General features: G+C 41.4%; 1 protein-coding gene across 2 annotated transcripts in view; it reads left to right on the top strand.

Annotated features, from left to right (window-relative positions):
• Positions 1-828: 828 nt before the first annotated feature.
• The window catches only part of LOC133978515 (SH2 domain-containing protein 3C-like), a 72383-nt gene continuing 55027 nt past the window's right edge, over positions 829-18184 (top strand). Inside the window, exons 1-2 of one of the 2 annotated variants that reach the window (XM_062416772.1) lie at positions 829-987; positions 15897-16602. In XM_062416772.1, the coding sequence (XP_062272756.1) occupies positions 969-987; positions 15897-16602 (725 nt within the window). In that variant the 5' untranslated portion in view covers positions 829-968. Of the gene's footprint in view, positions 988-15896; positions 16603-17893; positions 17953-18184 lie in introns of those variants that run through there. The other variant, XM_062416773.1, reaches the window with a different exon arrangement.

Genomic DNA, 18184 nt, shown 5'->3' with positions numbered 1-18184 from the left:
AACCCTGCATGAGACTCTGCTCCTGTTTTAGTGCTTTATGGTTTGTTTTTAGTTAGATTTATTGTTTTTAATTTGTTTTAAAAACAATAAACAATAATTTTAGTATTTATTTCCTGTTAATTGTTTTATGTTTCTGTGTTGTTTTATCTATTTATGTACAGAACTTTGTTTCAGCTGTGGTTGTTTTAAGGTGCTTTATAAATAAAGTTGAGTTGAGTTCGGTTGGTTTTAGGATCTTTTAGCTGCTGTGAGCATCTTTTATTTTAGAGCATCTATATTCAGCACATGTTCAGCAGCATCTTTCATATCCCTCTTCAAAGAACGACACTTTAAATTTCAAGTGAAATTTCGTCAAAGTCGAAGGTTTACTTGAGCATACGAAGCTGTTCGGTTGGTTTTAGGATCTGTGTTCACCAAGAAGCGTTGGCAGGGCAGGAAATGTTGCAAGATTGTGACATCTGATAAGTTTTAAGAAGACTGAAGCCTTTGAATTGCATGAAAAGTGCTGAAAAAAGTACAATTAGATTGATTAAAGGTGTCAAAACCCAATAAAATAGACTCCTGCCAGTGTTAAATGTAGCTTATTATACTTATTTTCCTTTCTGTAAAAGACCAAGTATTGCAGTGCATGACTGTCAAATTCAAGACTTTTAAGATCTTCCCTTTTTCTCTCGAGGAAAAGAAGAACATTCGACTTCTCTCAGGTCTAACCGCCTGAATAAAATCAGTTTTGTGTCACGTCCGCAGGTTAAAGTTGCCTCACATTTGACACACATTTCATGAAAATGGTTTGTCACCAGATTGCATCAACACAGAGCGAAATGTACCACACAACCCCTTCCGCAGTGTTTCCGAAGACAGGAAGCAGATTCACCCTGTTGAGTAAAGAGCATGCAGCTCACACAGCAGCAATAAGTGGAAGATACTTTAATTTATAACCATTGTATATTTATTCTAACCTGTGAATCATGAACAAGCGGAAACTGAGTAAGTTGCATTTATTTACTTTATGATGCTGTTATATAATAATTGGGATATTTGGGGAGTTTAAAGAACAATCAGGTCTTCTGTGATATGTTTCCTCTATGTAATCCTTCCTCATGTTCATGCCGGCTTCTAAGAGATCAATAAATGCCAACGTTAGAGTGTTTTTATAGTAAATTAATAGTCACACAAATAGAAGTTAGGGTTTTGTGCTAAAAAGGTCCAAACGTTAGAAGATATCCACTTGATTAGACTAACTTAACCTTTACATACTGTTCATATTCTGACTCATATTTCATAGATTCCCCATCAGTAATTAATAAATGTTCTATATTATGGACAAAAGAGACAATCACAATCAGTGTTTTGTGGTCCAGGTGAACATTTTTTAAGAATATGAAGAGTCCAACATGTTTGAATGAAATAAACACAGGTCAAACTTGTACATTTCCATATTTAAAAATGTGTATCAGCTGCACAAAATGTTTAAAAATGATGCATTTTATTTCCACTTTTTTATACACAGTGGGTCACATTAAGAAAAGTCTGGTTAAAATAAATGTCTATATGGTGTTTTTCACAGTTCTCAAATGTAAGAAATGGGTCAAATTTGACTCTGAACAGTATGTAAGGGTTAAAGAGCTTAATCCTCATACTGTAATAGTTTTATATATACAAGATAGATAAACAAGGACTGTGGATTTTACATTCTCCAGAGTACTAGTAACACAGGTTGGATCTCTATTAACGAAGTTTCCAAGTTTTTCGACAATTTGTTGTCCCGCTGGGCCGCAATACAGCCATTTTCCAGCTGTGTGATTCTGTAGAGGTAGATAGGTAGATACACTCTTCCAACTCTTTAATGTGTTTGTCCAGAGTGTCAAGCAAAAGATTTAAGTGGGTTTAAAGTAGATCAATCGATACCAAGTATGGAAACGTCTCCCATCAATCGATTCTTTTTTCACCCAGAGCTAGAAAATATGACTATATGTATGGACTTGCTCACAGCTAATCAATGCAGGTGTTCTTTGATTTAATGCGCTATTGTGATTGGTCGACTGCCACAGCAGCTACGACCCGTCTGTGGTGGTGAAGTCGTGGTGAATTTGAGTTAACGAGCTTAGCAGTTCAGCAGCCAAGATGCCACCTAAACGCTCTAAAGTGTTTCTACACTACACGTCTGTTACCACGGATACAAGACAGAGACCTGAAATGTGTTAATGGGAATCTAATGAAGTACTCAGTTGGTTTCGGTATCTCTTTAAAGGTGCTTTGATTGGATAGATAGATAGATAGATAGATAGATAGATAGATAGATAGATAGATAGATAGATAGATAGATAGATAGATAGATAGATAGATAGATAGATCTGAATCTGTTGCTGAATGAGCTCCTGAGATTTTCCAGTGTTTTATGGAAGGGGATGGGCGGTGTCACCTCCTCAAAGAGTGCTTAGTTTCAGACCAACCACAGACTTTGGGCCTTCTTTATCAGTTTGTTCAGCCTATTAGCATCACACAGCACCACAGCAAAGAAAAGAGTGTTAGCCACAACAGTCTGATAAAACATGTTGAGCATCTTAGTGCTCAGGAAATACAGCCGGCTTAGACCCTTCTTGGTACTGGTATTGTAGTTTTTTAATCGATACCCAGCTCTAGTCTAAAGTAGCTGATACAGTTGCAAACACATCGTCTAACCATGTTCTCCAGGTTAGTCGGACATCCCAGTTTCTTTTATTTGTGCCGTCTCGTTAGCCTAACGTTGAGATTTACACATCACTCCTCTGTAATCCTTTTTTTCGCCATGTTTTAAGACGTCCGCTTGCTACATGCTCAAACCCCAAAACTGTGGATTTTTATCTCCCGTCCATCAACTCTTTCCAATTAAAGGACGAGATTGTTTTGTTGACTTGTCCTTCCGTCCATCCTGACCGACCTCCAGTCCCCACACAGATTTTATTAGTGTGAAAAGCTGAATTCATGAACATCTGCACTGCTAGTTTCTGTAACTCAACGTAGTCTCTCATTCAGTGGCTGTGTCCGAAATCACTCACTGATTCCCTACTCCCTAAGCACATATACCCCTTTTTCCACCGAGCTGTAGCTGTAGCTGGTGCTGGTTCGGAGTTGGTGATAGAGCCAGTGCTCAGTTGGTGCTAACCCGAGCACCTCTTACGAACCTGTTGCTTTTCCACTGGCAAGGAGCCACGCGATTACGTCACTGTATAACGGAGCCAGCTGACGTAATCGGTTCTTGCTTTAGACCAGCAAAGAACCGGTGCTTAGTCAGGCTCTGGCTCCGAACCAGCACCGGCTCCAGCTTGGTGTAAAAAAGGGGTAATAGGGAGTCCAACACAGTGGACTATATAGGGAGCTCATCTGCAGAAAGAAAAAAGTACTTTCGGTACACTACTCAGGTGCCGTTAATTACGTCAGTGCAATGCATGATGGTAAATATTGCTTGGTTAGTGACCATCGGTTGTGCACTACTTTTAACGATGCATTGTGGGATACTTTGAGTCTACACTATATAGGGTATAATAATTCCCACTAGACATTCGGACAGCACTACAATATGGTAGTGAGTGATTTCGGACACAGCCAGTGTTTCCTTCATTGGTCTTTCTAGAAAACCGAAGTGTGTCTCTGGTGTTTATTTCCAGATATTCTGAAACCACTCGACTCCACTACAGCAGCCGTTATCAGAAGTTCAAACACAGAAGTGAGCACAGGATATTAACGTCATTCTAACTTGTTTTTATCGATAAGACATCTCAACTTCAACCACTCCTTCCTCTCTCTCATCTCTCATCTCTCTGTCCTTCTGTTATTATAGACCTGTCCATAAATGTCTAGGACTTATGACAAACAACGTTCGTTAAAAACAATATTAGATGTTTTATCATTATCCAAACATAGAAAGCAATCCCACATGTTGAGAAAGATTCTTCTAAGGCTGGATTTTTACATTTTAGCGTAATTACGAATGTTAACCTTTGTGTCGTCTTCACGGGTCAAATTGACCCCGTCTGTTTTGACTGTTCCTTCCTTCCTCCCTTCTTTCCTTCCTTCTGTCCTCCCTTCCTTCTTTCCGTCCATCCTTCCTTCCTTTCCTTCCTCTCTTCCTTCTTTCCCCCTCCCTAGCTTCCTTCCTTCCTTCCTTCCTCCCTTCCTCTTTTCCATTCTCCCTCCCTCCCTCCTTCCTCTCTTCTTTCCTTCCTTCTTCCTTCCTCCTTTCCTTCCTTCCTCCCTCTTTACCTTCCTTCTTCCTTTCTTCCATCCTTCCTTCCTTGACTTGAGGACAACAGGAGGGTAGGATTTTGTGGTTTCATTACTTCTGGAGCAGAGATTGTAAGTTCTGGCTTATTTACGTTACCTGATTTTCTTCTTCTTTGCGCCAGTCATAATAACTACAGCAGCCAGAGGGCGCTATCACGTCAATCATATTATAATAATTTTGATGTTTTTTTGCTGAACACGAATTAAAGACTGATGGTTGCTTTTCTTCAGACGACCGTCTAACCCATCGCTTTTTTAACCTGTGTCGTCCTCCCGGGTCAAATTGACCCTGTCTATTCCTTCCTTCCTTCCTTCCTTCCATCTGTCCTTCCTTCCATCTGTCCTTCCATCTGTCCTTCCTTCCTCCCTACTTCTCTCTTTCTTTCCCTCCTCTCTTTTTCCCCCCTTCCTTTTTTCCTTCCTCCATCCCCCTTTCTTCCTTCCTTCTGTCCTTCATTCCTCCCTCCCTCCTTATTTCCTTCCTTCCTTTCCTTCCTCTCTACCTCCTTCTGTTTTTCTTTCCTCGCCCCTACCTTCCACCCTTCTTTCTTTCCTTTCTCCCTTGATCCCTCCGTCCTTCCTTCATCCCTTTCTTCTTTCCTTTCCTCCCTTCCTTCCGCCCTCCTTTCCTTCCTTCCTTCCTTTCCTTCCTCCCTCCCTCCTTCTCTCTTTCTTTCCTCTCCCCTACCTTCCTCCCTTCCTTCTTTCCTCCATCCTTCCTTCCTCCCTTTCCTCTTTCCTTTCCTCCCTTCCTTCCTCCCTCCTTTTCTTCCTTCCTTCCTTCCTTTCCTTCCTTCCAAGAGGAGGGTTAAAGGCATCTTTTAGGGTTAGGGGTTAGATTTAAACTCCTGACTGTTGTTTTAAGACAAGATAAAACATATGAACGTGTCCTTTAAGACTAAAGTTACCTCACATTCTTACAAAAAGGGGAAATATAAAGTGAGCACAAAACACAAGTATGATTATGCATAAAAGAGACGTGACATGTTCAGTTTGTTATTTTATTGGTTTTCACTTTGTTGTTCAATGGGAGCTCTGGGAGAAACGGAGATAGTGTTACATGATGAGTCAGGGTTAATTTGTGTAATCCTATAAAAGAATGGGATCCATTGAGGCTTGTTTCATTGTGAGAGTGTGTCTGTGTGTGTGTGTGTGTGTGTGTGTGTGTGTGTGTGTGTGTGTGTGTGTGTGTGTGTGTGTGTGTGTTCTGGCTCTTTGTTCACTGTTCCACTTACAAACAGTGTTTTGGTCCATTGTAAACGAAGCATAGACGCCTCTTTGTGCGGTTTGAATGGACAGCGGCCCAGTTAAGAGCAGAGTTTGGCACCGAGTCGAGCTAAGAAAAGACAGCGAATGTCTGCTCACTGTGGGTCTCTTCTTCTTCTTCTTCTTTTGCTTCTTCTTCTTCTTCTTCTTCTTCTTCTTTTTTTGCTGTTTGACTCGATAATCCTTCGCTGTTTGGAGCTGAATTTCATCCCTGATGTAAACAAACCACTGTGCTGCTGTTATTAGAGCATGACAGGAAAAAAACACTGCACATCTTTTAAGTTATTTAAAAGTTAACTTTCTCATTCAAGTACTTGGGAAGTTGGTAAAGGTTTAATGTGAGAGCCATGATGGTTCCCACGGTTACTTTTACACTTCCCCTCTGTTGGTAGTTCCTCATGTGACTTTTGGGTGGAGGCTCGGTTTCAACTTGTGCCTCATGAAGAAGACGCTCACTCGGCATTGTCTGAAGCTATTTTTGAATAAATGCATCAATAGTCAGAATCAAATGAGAAAATGGAAAATGCTTAGTGACTAAAGCCTGGAAATAAGAGGAAACTGCTAGAATAGCTCCTTGGTAATACTTTACTTTACTTTTATACAAATTTCCTGAATTTTAAAGGACAGGTACGCCATTTTTAAAGTCTCTAATCTCTAATGATTCCTCCTGTTCATACTGACTATTAGAAGATCCTTCATCATGTTTACTATGGAAGTGATGGAGGAATAAATCCACAGTCCTCCTTCTGTGGAAACATGGATTTAAAGGTTGATCTTCTGCCGTCCAAGAAGGAAGGAAAGAAAGAAAGAAAGAAAGAAAGAAAGAAAGAAAGAAAGAAAGAAAGAAAGAAAGAAAGAAAAGAAAAAGGAGGAGATAAGAGGAGTAAGTAAGAACAATAAGAAGGAAGAGGAAGATGAGGAAAGACAGGAAGAAAGAAAGAAAGAAAGAAAGAAAGAAAGAAAGAAAGAAAGAAAGAAAGAAAGAAAGAAAGAAAGAAAGAAAGAAAGAAAGAAAGAAAGAAAGAAAGAAAGAAAGAAATAAAGAAAGAAAGAAAAAGGAGTAGGAAGACGAAGAAGAAAGAACAAGAAGGAGGAGGAGGATGAGGAAAGAAAGAAAGAGGAAAAATAATGAAAGAAAGAACGAAAGAACGAAAGAAGAGGAAGATGAGAAAAAGAAAGATGGAAAGAGAAAAAAGAAAAAGGAGGAGAAAGATTAAGAACAAGAAGAAGGAAGGAAGGAAGAGGAAGATGAGGAAAGAAAGAAAGAGAAAAAAAGAAAGAATGAAAGAAAAGGATGAAAGAACAAGAGGAAGGAGTAGGAAAATGAGGGAAAAAGAAAAAGGACTAAGAAGAGGAAGAAAAAGGAGGAGAGGAGTCTTCATCTTCATCTTCTATGTTTTAGCGTTCCAGTGTTTTTAGTGTTTTTAAGTCTTTGTGTTACTATGGTTACACCACAGCTCAACAGGGAAACACTAAGAGGGAATCTGATGCTAAACAGACTGTAAATGTGTCAGATATCACTTGATATGAATAACTCACACTGATGAAGCTCAATAGAAGCTGATCAGATACTTTAAATAAGATCTTTTAATAGTCAGTATGAAACAGGAGGAAGGATTACAGAGAGAGGAAAACCTGTTTCTCTGCTGGTTTAACACACATCTGAAACACTGTGAACTTGACCTTTAATAGAGAGGTTGGCGCAATCTGCCACAAACCAAACAAAAAGAGAAACAGGGTCAGGTTGGTTTAGTCGGTGACCACGTTGACCACATTACATCATTACATCACACATTACATCATTACATCATTACATCACCCGTCTCAAGAAATACCCTGAGAATCAACAGCAGAAGCTACATGCTACGTTATCATTTGACACACTGGAAACTAAGTTAGTTAGTCAAGGCTTGTCAGTACTTACAATTTATATGAGATAAATATAGGTACTTAACCTTTGTGTCGGCCTCCCGGGTCAAATTGACCCCGTCTGTTTTGACTGATCTTTCTTTCCTCCTTTCCTTCCTTCCGTCTGTCCTTCCTCCCTCCCTCATTTTCTCTATCTTTCCTTCCTCTCTCCTTCCTCCCTTCCTTCTTTCCTTCCTCTCTCCTTCCTCCCTTCCTTCTTTCCTTCCTTCCACCCTCCCTCCTTCCTCCCTTCCTTCCTTCCTCCTTTCCTCCCTCCCTCCCTCCTTACTCCTTTCTTTCCTTCCTCCCTCCCTCCTTACTCCTTTCTTCCTTCCTCCCTCCTTACTCCTTTCCTTCCTTCCCTGCTTCCTTCCTTCCTTCCTCCCTTCCTTCTCTCCTTCTTTCCTCCCTTCCTCCTGTCCTTCCTTGACCTGAGGACAACAGGAGGGTTAAATGACTCACTAAATAGCTGCAAATTAGAATAAAACTTAGTGACCTGTGAAATAAAGCATTACCAAGTTCTTGAACATTATAGAGTCCAGAGGTTGTGATAGTCAACACAACAAGTTAGTGAAGCTGTGAATGGAGCCGTATTCCTGCACATGCTCAGTAGCGTCCGCCTCACACAGAACTACTCTCCAGAGACTTAAAACATGATCTCTGTTATTAGTCTTTGGAGCCGTTTCTAAACAAACTAACATCCCTTACTAAGGAAAGGAAGGATGGAAGGAAGAAAGGGGGAAGGAGGAAGGAAAGGAAGGAAGGAAGGAGGGAAGGAAAGAAAGAGAAAAGGAGGGAGGGAGGAAAGAAGGAAGAAAGGGAGGAAGGAAAGAAGGAGGGAGGGAGGAAGAAAAGAAGGAGGGAGGGAGGAAGGAAAGAAGGAAGGGAGGGAGGAAAGAGAGAGGAAGGAAAGAAAGAGAGAAGGAGGGAGGGAGGAAAGAAGGAAGGGAGGGAGGAAGGCAGGCAGAAAGGGAGGAAGGAGGAAAGGAAAGAAGGAGGGAGGGAGGAAGGAAGGCCGAAAGGAAGGAATGAGGGAAGGAAAGAAGGAGGGATGGAGATAGGAAAGAAGGAAGGGAGGAAAAGAGAGAAGGAAGGGAGGAAAGAGAGAAGGAAGGGAGGAAAGAAGGAACAGTCAAAAACAAACGGGGTCAATTTGACCCGGGAGGAACGACACAAAGGTTAAAGTATACTTTTATAAACTAAAAATGTTCCAATTTAGTCCGAAGAGGTATTAAATTAGTAAACTTTCTAGTACACTACAAGTACATGGTCCGTAGTATACTTGCTATACTTATACCTCCTCACCAGGCTTTATCCTCTCAGCTCAGACTCTAAACCCCGGCAGCTCTGTACGATGCTCCGGTTTAGATATATATTTTTCTTATTTTCCTTCCTGACATTTAGGAAGAGTCCCAACATGTTGTAACTCAGATTGTCCTTTCCGTCACGTCCGCAGGCATCAAGCTGACTCACGTGTGTGTAATTCAATAAATCTGTCAATGGCCGTGGCTGCAATCATGAATGAATGAATCACCGTCAATCAGTTTTGACGGCACTGACAAAAACAACGTTACCGTGGCAACAAGAGCATTACATCAGAAAACACACATTCGAGGACAGATTTTAAGCTTGACATTAAACGTTTCCTGTACTTTTGGGAGCTGCACTTTTTTCTTCCCTCCCTCAGTTTGCTTTTACCTCTGACATTTTATTTTTTTTTAAACACACTTTCTAGAGCAATGTTTTTCTTGTGTGTTTCACAGTGATTCAAACCCTCCAGGTGTCAGTCATCTGTCACTACTGGGACCGTAGTGATTACAGGGACTTTAATGATGTTCGGCTCTGTCTTGTAGCTCATGCATCATCATCAAAGTGTTATATATGACATCATTAGATTATTAATAGTGAAGCATCAGAGTTAGAGCAGCATGTTACTGTTGTAGCTGCTGTTTTGTTCTTCAACTTTCTCAACAGCGGTGGAAGAAGTATTCAGATCCTTTACTTCTGCAAAAGTACAATTACAGCAATGTACAAATACATAAAAGTACTGCAGTATTATGAGTGATGTAGTATGCAGTATTATGAGTGATGTAGTATGCAGTATTACGGTAAAAGTACTGCAGTATTATGAGTGATGTAGTATGCAGTATTACAGTAAAAGTACTGCAGTATTATGAGTGATGTAGTATGCAGTATTACAGTAAAAGTACTGCAGTATTATGAGTGATTGTAGTATGCAGTATTACGGTAAAAGTACTACAGTATTATGAGTGATGTAGTATGCAGTATTACAGTAAAAGTACTGCAGTATTATGAGTGATGTAGTATGCAGTATTACAGTAAAAGTACTGCAGTATTATGAGCGGATGTAGTATGCAGTATTACAGTAAAAGTACTGCAGTATTATGAGCGATGTAGTATGCAGTATTACAGTAAAAAGTACTGCAGTATTATGAGCGATGTAGTATGCAGTATTACAGTAAAAAATACTGCAGTATTATGAGCGATGTAGTATGCAGTATTACAGTAAAAAGTACTGCAGTATTATGAGTGATGTAGTATGCAGTATTACAGTAAAAGTACTGCAGTATTATGAGTGATGTAGTATGCAGTATTACAGTAAAAATACTGCAGTATTATGAGCGATGTAGTATGCAGTATTACAGTAAAAGTACTGCAGTATTATGAGTGATGTAGTATGCAGTATTACAGTAAAAAGTACTGCAGTATTATGAGTGATGTAGTATGCAGATGATTTAATGGGAGAGGATTAAAAGCTTTATCCTTTATATTATCCCTTGTATCTTCATCCTAAAAGTCAAATAAATGTAGTGGAGTAGAAAGTACAATATTTCCCTCTGAGATGTAGAAAGTAGCATCACATGGAAATACTACAGTAAAGTACAAGTACCTCAAACTGTACTGCAGTAAAGTACAAGTACCTCAAACTCTACTACGGTAAAGTACAAGTACCTCAGAGTTACACCATTATTGGGAAACCCCATACATGGAAATACTCACATTGCTTCACTAGACCTACAGTTTATATACTGAGTTATTTTCCACCGCTGCGCTTTAAGATTGTTGTAAATCATGTGAATTCATTAGTTTTTGCACAGGTTGCATGTTGGGTAAAGGACTCGTAACTCAATGAGAAAGAGAAATGAAAGTGATAAAAAGTCAGTTTTCTTTATATTTGAAGCTTTTCATCTCTCCTACTATATTCCCTACTTCCTTCCTCCCTCTTTTCCTTCCTTCCTTCATTCCTTCCTCTCTCTTTCCTCCTTTCCTTCATTCCTTTTGTCCTTCCTTCCTTCCTTTCCTTCGTTCCTTCCCTCCTTCCCTTCCTCCCTCCTTTCGTTCCTTCCCTCCTTCCTTCCTCCCTCCTTTCCTTCCTCCCTCCTTTCCTTCCTTCATCCTCCCTCTTCCTTTCTTTACCTCCTTCCTCCCTCCTTTCCTTCCTTCTTCCTCCCTTCCTTCCTTCATCCCTCCCTCCTTACCTTCCTTCTTCCTTCCTTCCTTCTTCTTCCCTTCCTCCCTCCTTTCCTTCCTTCGTCCTCCCTCCTTCCCTCCCTCCCTCCCTCCTTCCTTCCTTCTTCCTCCCTTCCTTCCTTCATCCCTCCCCTCCCTCCTTACCTTCCTTCTTCCTTCCTTCCTTCTTCTTCCCTTCCTCCCTCCTTTCCTTCTTTCTTTCCCTCCTTCCTCCCTCCTTTCCTTCCTTCTTCCTCCCTTCCTTCCTTCATCCCTCCCTCCTTACCTTCCTTCTTCCTTCCTTCCTTCTTCTTCCCTTCCTCCCTCCTTTCCTTCCTTCATCCCTCCCCTCCTTACCTTCCTTCTTCCTTCCTTCCTTCTTCTTCCCTTCCTCCCTCCTTTCCTTCCTTTCTTTCTCTCCTACAGTCTGAAGATAATCTGATATCTTCTGGCTTCTAAATGAAATAAAAACCCAGCTTCTTCTTCTTTCTCTCTTTCTCAAAATCATTAGTCTATATTTAGCTGAGGAAATAAATATGTGTCAGTGTTTTCGGCGTGTAATCGCTCCCTGGGGCAGAAACATAATCAAACATCAGCGAGAGTAGAGAACAGACGGGGGGTAAAACAACATTCCTGCAGCGACTCCAACACGCAAATAAATGGAGGTTTTTTTTAAACATGACAAAGTGAAAATTAAATGTTTGCAGCTGCTTGTTCCTCATTCTTTAATTCTCTGTCAAATATACGACCACATCTCACCGAGGGAATCATTTAAAACCTCCAAGTATGAAAAACCTTCCTGATAATAAAGATTTTAACAGATTTAATCTTCCTGTCGTCCTCCCGGGTCAAATTGACCCCGTCTGTTTTGACTGTTCCTCTTTCCTCCCTTCCTTCCTTCCTTCCTTCCTTCTGACCTTCCTTTCCTTCCTCCCTTCCTTCTTTCCTTCCTCCCTCCTTCTTTCCTTCCTTCTTCCTCCCTTCCTTCCTCCTTTCCTTCCTTCTTCCTCCCTTCTTTCCTCCTTTCCTTCTTTCTTCCTCCCTTCCTTCCTCCTTTCCTTCCGTCCTCCTCCCTTCCTTCCTTCTTTCCTCCCTCCTTTCCTTCCTTCTTCCTCCCTCCTTTCCTTCCTTCTTCCTCCCTTCTTTCCTCCCTCCTTCTTTCTTTCGTTCCTTCCTCTCTCTTTCCTCCCTTCCTTCTGTCCTCCCTCCCTCCTTCTTTCCTTCCCTCCTTCTTTCCTTCCTTCCTCCCTTCCTCTTTTCCTTTCTCCCTCCCTCCTCCTATCTTCCCTCTTCCTCCCTTTCCTTCCTCCTTCCCTCCTTTTCCTTCCTTCTTCCTCCCTTCCTTCCTCCTTTCCTTCCGTCTTCCTCCCTTCCTTCCTTCTTTCCTCCCTCCTTTCCTTCCTTCTTCTCCCTTCTTTCCTCCTTTCATTCTTTCTTCCTCCCTTCCTTCCTTCTTTCCTCCCTCCCCATCCATCCTTCCTTCTTCCTTTCCTTTAGTCCTCCTCCCTTCCTTCCTTCTTTCCTCCCTCCTTTCCTTCCTTCTTCCTCCCTTCTTTCCTCCTTTCCTTCCTTCTTCCTCCCTTCCTTCCTCCTTTCCTTCCGTCTTCCTCCCTTCCTTCCTTCTTTCCCTCCCTCCTTTCCTTCCTTCTTCCTCCCTTCTTTCCTCCCTTCCTTCCTTCTTTCCTTCCGTCCTCCTCCCTCCCATCCATCCTTTCCTTCTTCCTCCCTCCCATCCATCCTTCCTTCCTTCCTTGACTCCAGGACAACAGGAGGGTTAAATGAATATTTTTGCTTCTTTAAACGACTGCGTTCACAGCGCTAGTTCTCTCTTTTACTGAATGGAAATTAACACCTTTAAAAAAAAAAAAACAATAAGTCATTTCCTGAAGTTGACCATCAGATAAGACCTGCAGGACGGCCTGATATACCGACACATAACGCACATATACTGGATTAAACTGAAATTATAAGATATATTTAAGCATAATTGAAATCAAACATCACTTGAAGAGGAACACAGAAGAATGCTGAACTCATGTTTAAGATTAATTAGAGGATGTAAAACTCACTAAAGAAGGAAGGAAGAAAGAAGGAAAGGAGGGAGCAAGGAAGGAGGGAAGGAAGGAAGGAAAGGAGGGAGGAAGGAAGGAGGGAAGGAAGGAAGGAAGAAGGAAGGAAGGCAGGAAAGAAAAGAAGGAAGGTAGGAAGGACAGAGGAAAGAAGGAAGGAAGGTAGGAGGGAGGGAGGAAAGAAGGAAGGAGGGAGGGAGGGAGAAGAAAAGGGGAAGGGAGGAAAGAAGGACAGAAGAAAAAAGGAAGGGAGGAGGAAAAAAAAGAAACAAGGATGAAAGAAGGAAGGAAGGAGTGAAGGAAAGAAGGAGGGAGGGAGGGAGGAAGGAGGACAGAAGGAAGGAAGAAAGGGGGAAGGAGGGAGGGAGGGAGAAAGGAAAAGGGGAAGGAAGGAAAGAAGAATCAAACATCACTTGAAGAGGAACACAGAAGAATGCTGAACTCCGGTTTAAGATGAATTAGAGGATGTAAAACTCACTAAAAGGCTGAAGCCACAATAAGTTCTCTAAACTAAACATTACAACGATGCAAAAAATATGTTTAAGTATGATTATTTTTGAAATGTTAAACGTGCATTAACTGGAGTTTCGGCTGCTTGTTTTCAGCAGAAACGAGAAGTGAATGCAACACTCACATATTTCCAAATTTAGCAGTTACTGAGTCGTGTTTCTGTCCAATCTGCTGATTGTAAAGTCCAATATTCTCTCTCTTAGCTCTACAACTCCTGAGGAAACATCTAAATGCTCCATTATGTTCAGCAGCTAGTCTGCAGATAACTGGGTCTGTTTGCTTCCACTGCATCAAGTTAGCCTAAAAATCTGTTATTGCATCTTTAAACCTTTGTGTCGTCCTCACCGGGTCAAATTGACCCCGTCTGTTTTGACTGTTCTTTCTTTCCTCCCTTCCTCCCTTCCATCTGTCCTTCCTCCTTCCTTATCTCATTATTTCCTTCCTCTCTCTTTCCTCCCCTCCTTCTTTCCTTCCCTCCCTCCTTCTCTCTTTCTTTCCTCCCCGTATCTTCCTTCCTTCCTTCCTTCCTTCTTTCCTCCGTCCTTCCTTCCTTTCTTTCCTTCCTCCTTCCTTCTTTCCTTTCCTCCCTTCCTTCTTCCCTCCTTTCCTTTCTTCCTTCCTTCCCTCCTTCCTTCCTTCTTCCTTCCTTCTTCCTTCCCTCCTTCCTTCCCTCCTTCCTTCCTCCCTCCCTACCTCCCTCCCTTCCTCTCTTCTTCCCTCCTTCCTCCCTCCCTCCTTTCCTTCCTTCTTCCTCCCTTCCTTCCTTCCTTCCTTCCTCCTTCCCTCCTTTCCTTCCTTCTTCCTCCCTTCCTTCCTTGACTCGAGGACAACAGGAGGCAACAGGAGGGTTAAAGGTGCAGTATGTAGCATTTAATGAGGTTGCAGACTGCATTACTTTCCAAGTGGGTAGAAGAACCTGCAGTGGTTGTGAAACAAAATGTGGAAAAATGCAAAAGACCCTCTTAGGAGTGAGTGTTTGGTTTGTCCGATACGAAAGCGAGATTCTTTGAGTCCTTATTATCAGATATTTGATCAAGTGTCGAGACATTCTGCATCCTCTGAGGAATTCTCTCTCAGCACAACTGTGAATATTTCCAGCTAAATAAACTAAGTGAGACATAATGTACCAAACATTGAGCCTTTTCTGTTCTGAGCTTCAGGCTGTTGCTTCCAGCTCTAGTTTCAGGAGTCATAATAACAGAGCAGTGAATTTATCCCACTAAATATAATACTGGGATTGTTTCTGTTCTGCAGACTTGTTTCCTTCTCATGTTAAATCTTTGTGCATCATAAACACTGCAGGACGGTTCTGTGTGATGTTTAACCCCTTAGATACTGATCTGGGCTGTAAAAACACAATATGCACGTTTCTTATAGTCAGACTTTTCATAACCTTCGTGTCGTCCTCCCGGGTCAAATTGACCCCGTCTGTTTTGACTGTTCCTTCTTTCGTTCCTTCCTTCCTTCCTTCCTTCCTTCCTTCCTTCCTTCCTTCCTTCCTTCCTTCCTTCCTTCCGTCTGTCCTTCCTCTCTCTTTCTTTCCTTCCTCTCTCTTTCCTCCTTTCCTTCTTTCCTTCCTCCATCCCCCTTTTTTCCTTCCTTCTGTCCTTCCTCCCTTCCTCTTTTCTTTCCTCCCTCCCTCCTACCTTCCTTCCGTCCGTCTTTCCTCCGTCCTTCCTTTCCTTCTTTCCTTCCCTCCTTCATCCCTCCCTCCTTACCTCCCTTCTTCCTCCCTCCTACCTTCCTTCTTCCTCCCTTCCTTCTTTCCTTCCCCTCCTTCATTCCGCCCTCTTTTCCTTCCTTCATCCTCCCTTCCTTCTTTCCCTCCTTCCTCCCTCCTTTCCTTCCTTCTTCCTCCCTTCCTCCCTCCTTACCTCCGTTCTTCGTCCCTTCCTTCTTCCCCCCTTCGTCCTCCCTCCTTCCCTCCTTTACTTCCTTCTTCCTCCCTTCCTTCCTTCCTTCTCCCTCCCTCCCTCCCTCCTTTCCTTCCTTCTTCCTTCTTCCTTCCTTGACTTGAGGACAACAGGAGAGCTAATCTGACCCATAGTTTACATTTTTTTGTATATGAAAATGTACAAAACTAAAAAAAAACACCTTTCAAACATGTTGTTGTATTCTTCATATTCTATAAATTATTGTCCTGGATCATGAAATAGTGATTGTGAATGTGTGAATGTCTTTTTTCTCCATAAATAAAGAGAATACTTTCACTATCAACCTTTTATTAATGACTGATGGGGAGTTTATGGATGTGAATTGGTGCAGAGACTAATTATGAACAGTATGTAAAGGGTTAATAATCTATCTTCTTTCTGATTGAGTGTTTTTATTGTGTATGTTGATGTTTGTTCCAACCAAGCAAGCATTTATTTTAATGTTTCCACTAATTAACCGCCTCCTCCTCTGCAGGTTTAAAGTGGTTCGGGAGCCTCACCAACCTCTCGATCCGCCGCTCGTCAGAAAAAGTCAAAAACAAGTCGATCCCAGAGCACGATGGGAGCCTCGTCGCTACCAAACCGGCACCGGTTCAGGACCAGTCTGTGGACGACATGGAGTCCTGCCTGCACAGCCCCAGCTACGCACACTCCAGCGACATGTACACACACGTGGGCACCATGCCACGGAGCGAGAGGCAGAAGAAGAGCCTCAAGGGGCCGAAGGAGATGAAAATGAAAGAAGAAGAGGAGGAGGAGGGGGAGATGGTGGAGGAGGAGGAGGAGAGCAAGGGTTGGAAGGGGGAGCATGTCCGAAACTCTCCTCTGCTCAGTGCTTTGTCCAGCTCGAGCCTGAGCAGTCTGGATCGGCCGTCGCCTGTTTCTGTTTCTGCTCGGCCGCTTCCAGCCACACCGACGCTCCACCGAGCTTCACCTTTGACCTCGCCGCCCGACATCATCGACCCTTCTTCAGCGGGAAGCCTCATGAAGAGCCGAGAGGAGCCGCCGAGGAGCAGGGACGCGCCGGTAGCAGAGAGAGATATATCCAAACAGGATGTGTACGTGCCGATGGACCCGATAGCGGAGACGGGGCGCAGACACGTGGACGAGAACCAAACAGGAGTCACGTGTTCACAGGAAACCACGAAGCCTCTGAGCGGCTCACAGGAAGTGGGGAGCAGGTGAGAAAAAGCTGATTCGCTGCTCTATTTTAGAAGAAGTTGGGTTTCCTCTGCAAAAGGAATATTTTTAGACTTTAATACCATTTAGTTTCTTTTTCTTGTGTTGTTGTTCAGCGTCGACACCATACAGCGAACACCAGCACCTTTTTATTTACTTTATAAAATTAGACTTTCACAGTTCAATAATTCACCAAAATGACTTAAAGCTTCAAATATAACATATTTAATACAACTCAAATTATTCCTCTTTAATCCTCTCATATGTTTATATATAATAAGTGCAAAAGTGGAAAAAGGTGCCTGTAAATAATTAAGTTGTATTCTTCTTCTTCTTCTTCTTCTTCTTCTTCTTCTTCTTCTTCTTCTTCTTCTTCTTCTTCTTCTTCTTCTTCTTCTTCTTCTTCTTCTTCTTCTTCTTCTTCTTCTTCTTCTTCTTATTATTATTATTATTATTATTATTATTGTTATATATATATCACATGTGAAGCTTTGACGTTGCTCCACCAGAACAGAGTTGTGTTTTTGAGGATGAGTTCATATTAAAACTCATATTAAAACAAACAAAGGCCTGTTACTATGGCTACCACCACTGATAACTAGCCTATATTAACAACAACAACAACAACAATATAATAAAAAATTCATTGAAAACAAAAGGTTATAAATATATTCAACACTAATTAGTAATAATAATAATAATAAAAATCATCATCGTCAACATAATCATTGAATTAGTTTTGGATTTTTGACACAAAGTCACATTTTTTTCATACGATTAAAATTAGTTGATACTTTAAAATTAAAATTAAAATTTTTTTGCTTTTAAGAGAAAATGTAACTCCTTAAAAGTCATAATTTGGAGAAAAAGTCAAAATATTTGCAGAATAATGTGATAGATAGATAGATATTCACTGGAAAAAAACTAAAAACTTAGTACTAAAAGTACCCCAAAGTTGTACTTATAAAACAAATATATAAATATATGTTAAATAAAATTAAAAAAAATACTAATAGTGTGCAAAAAACAACCCAAAACAACAGCTCATGACACTAATATTAAACCTTTTCTCTAAATCTCAGATTATTTTCCCCTAACAAAGATTATAATCCATCATAGATCATATTTAACACATTTATATCATTTATGTCGCAATTAAGAATCCATTATAGCACGTGCGGGTGGTGAGTGTGTGCGCGCGTGGGGGGCGAGGGTGTGTAACAGCAGCGCACATGCGCAGTGAGGCTCCTCCTGCTTCGTACTGCGGGTCAGTCAGCTGGTCTCTGCTCTCCGCTGCGGGACAAGATGAGTGAAGTCCGGGACTTAAAGTATCGCTCTGGAGGAACTGAAAGGTTAGAAAAAGAACTTTAAACTCTTTTTATTGTCAGAGTGTTTAAAAATAAACCTGTTCCTCTTCTCAGACTGAGACATTGAGAGGAAACATGTGTAGGTTTTGTCATCTTGTCCCAAAATCTCACAGGATTTTTCTTAATATGTGAACTTCAATCCTCTTTTTTTTTTCTTCTTTTTTTTAAATCTTCAGTGAGTGTTTGAAGCATGCAGAGCGGAAACAAGCTTTATGTG

Source organism: Scomber scombrus, chromosome 4 (assembly GCF_963691925.1).
Source record: "Scomber scombrus chromosome 4, fScoSco1.1, whole genome shotgun sequence".
NCBI lineage: Eukaryota > Metazoa > Chordata > Actinopteri > Scombriformes > Scombridae > Scomber > Scomber scombrus.
This window is presented reverse-complemented; position numbering and strand designations above follow the sequence as displayed.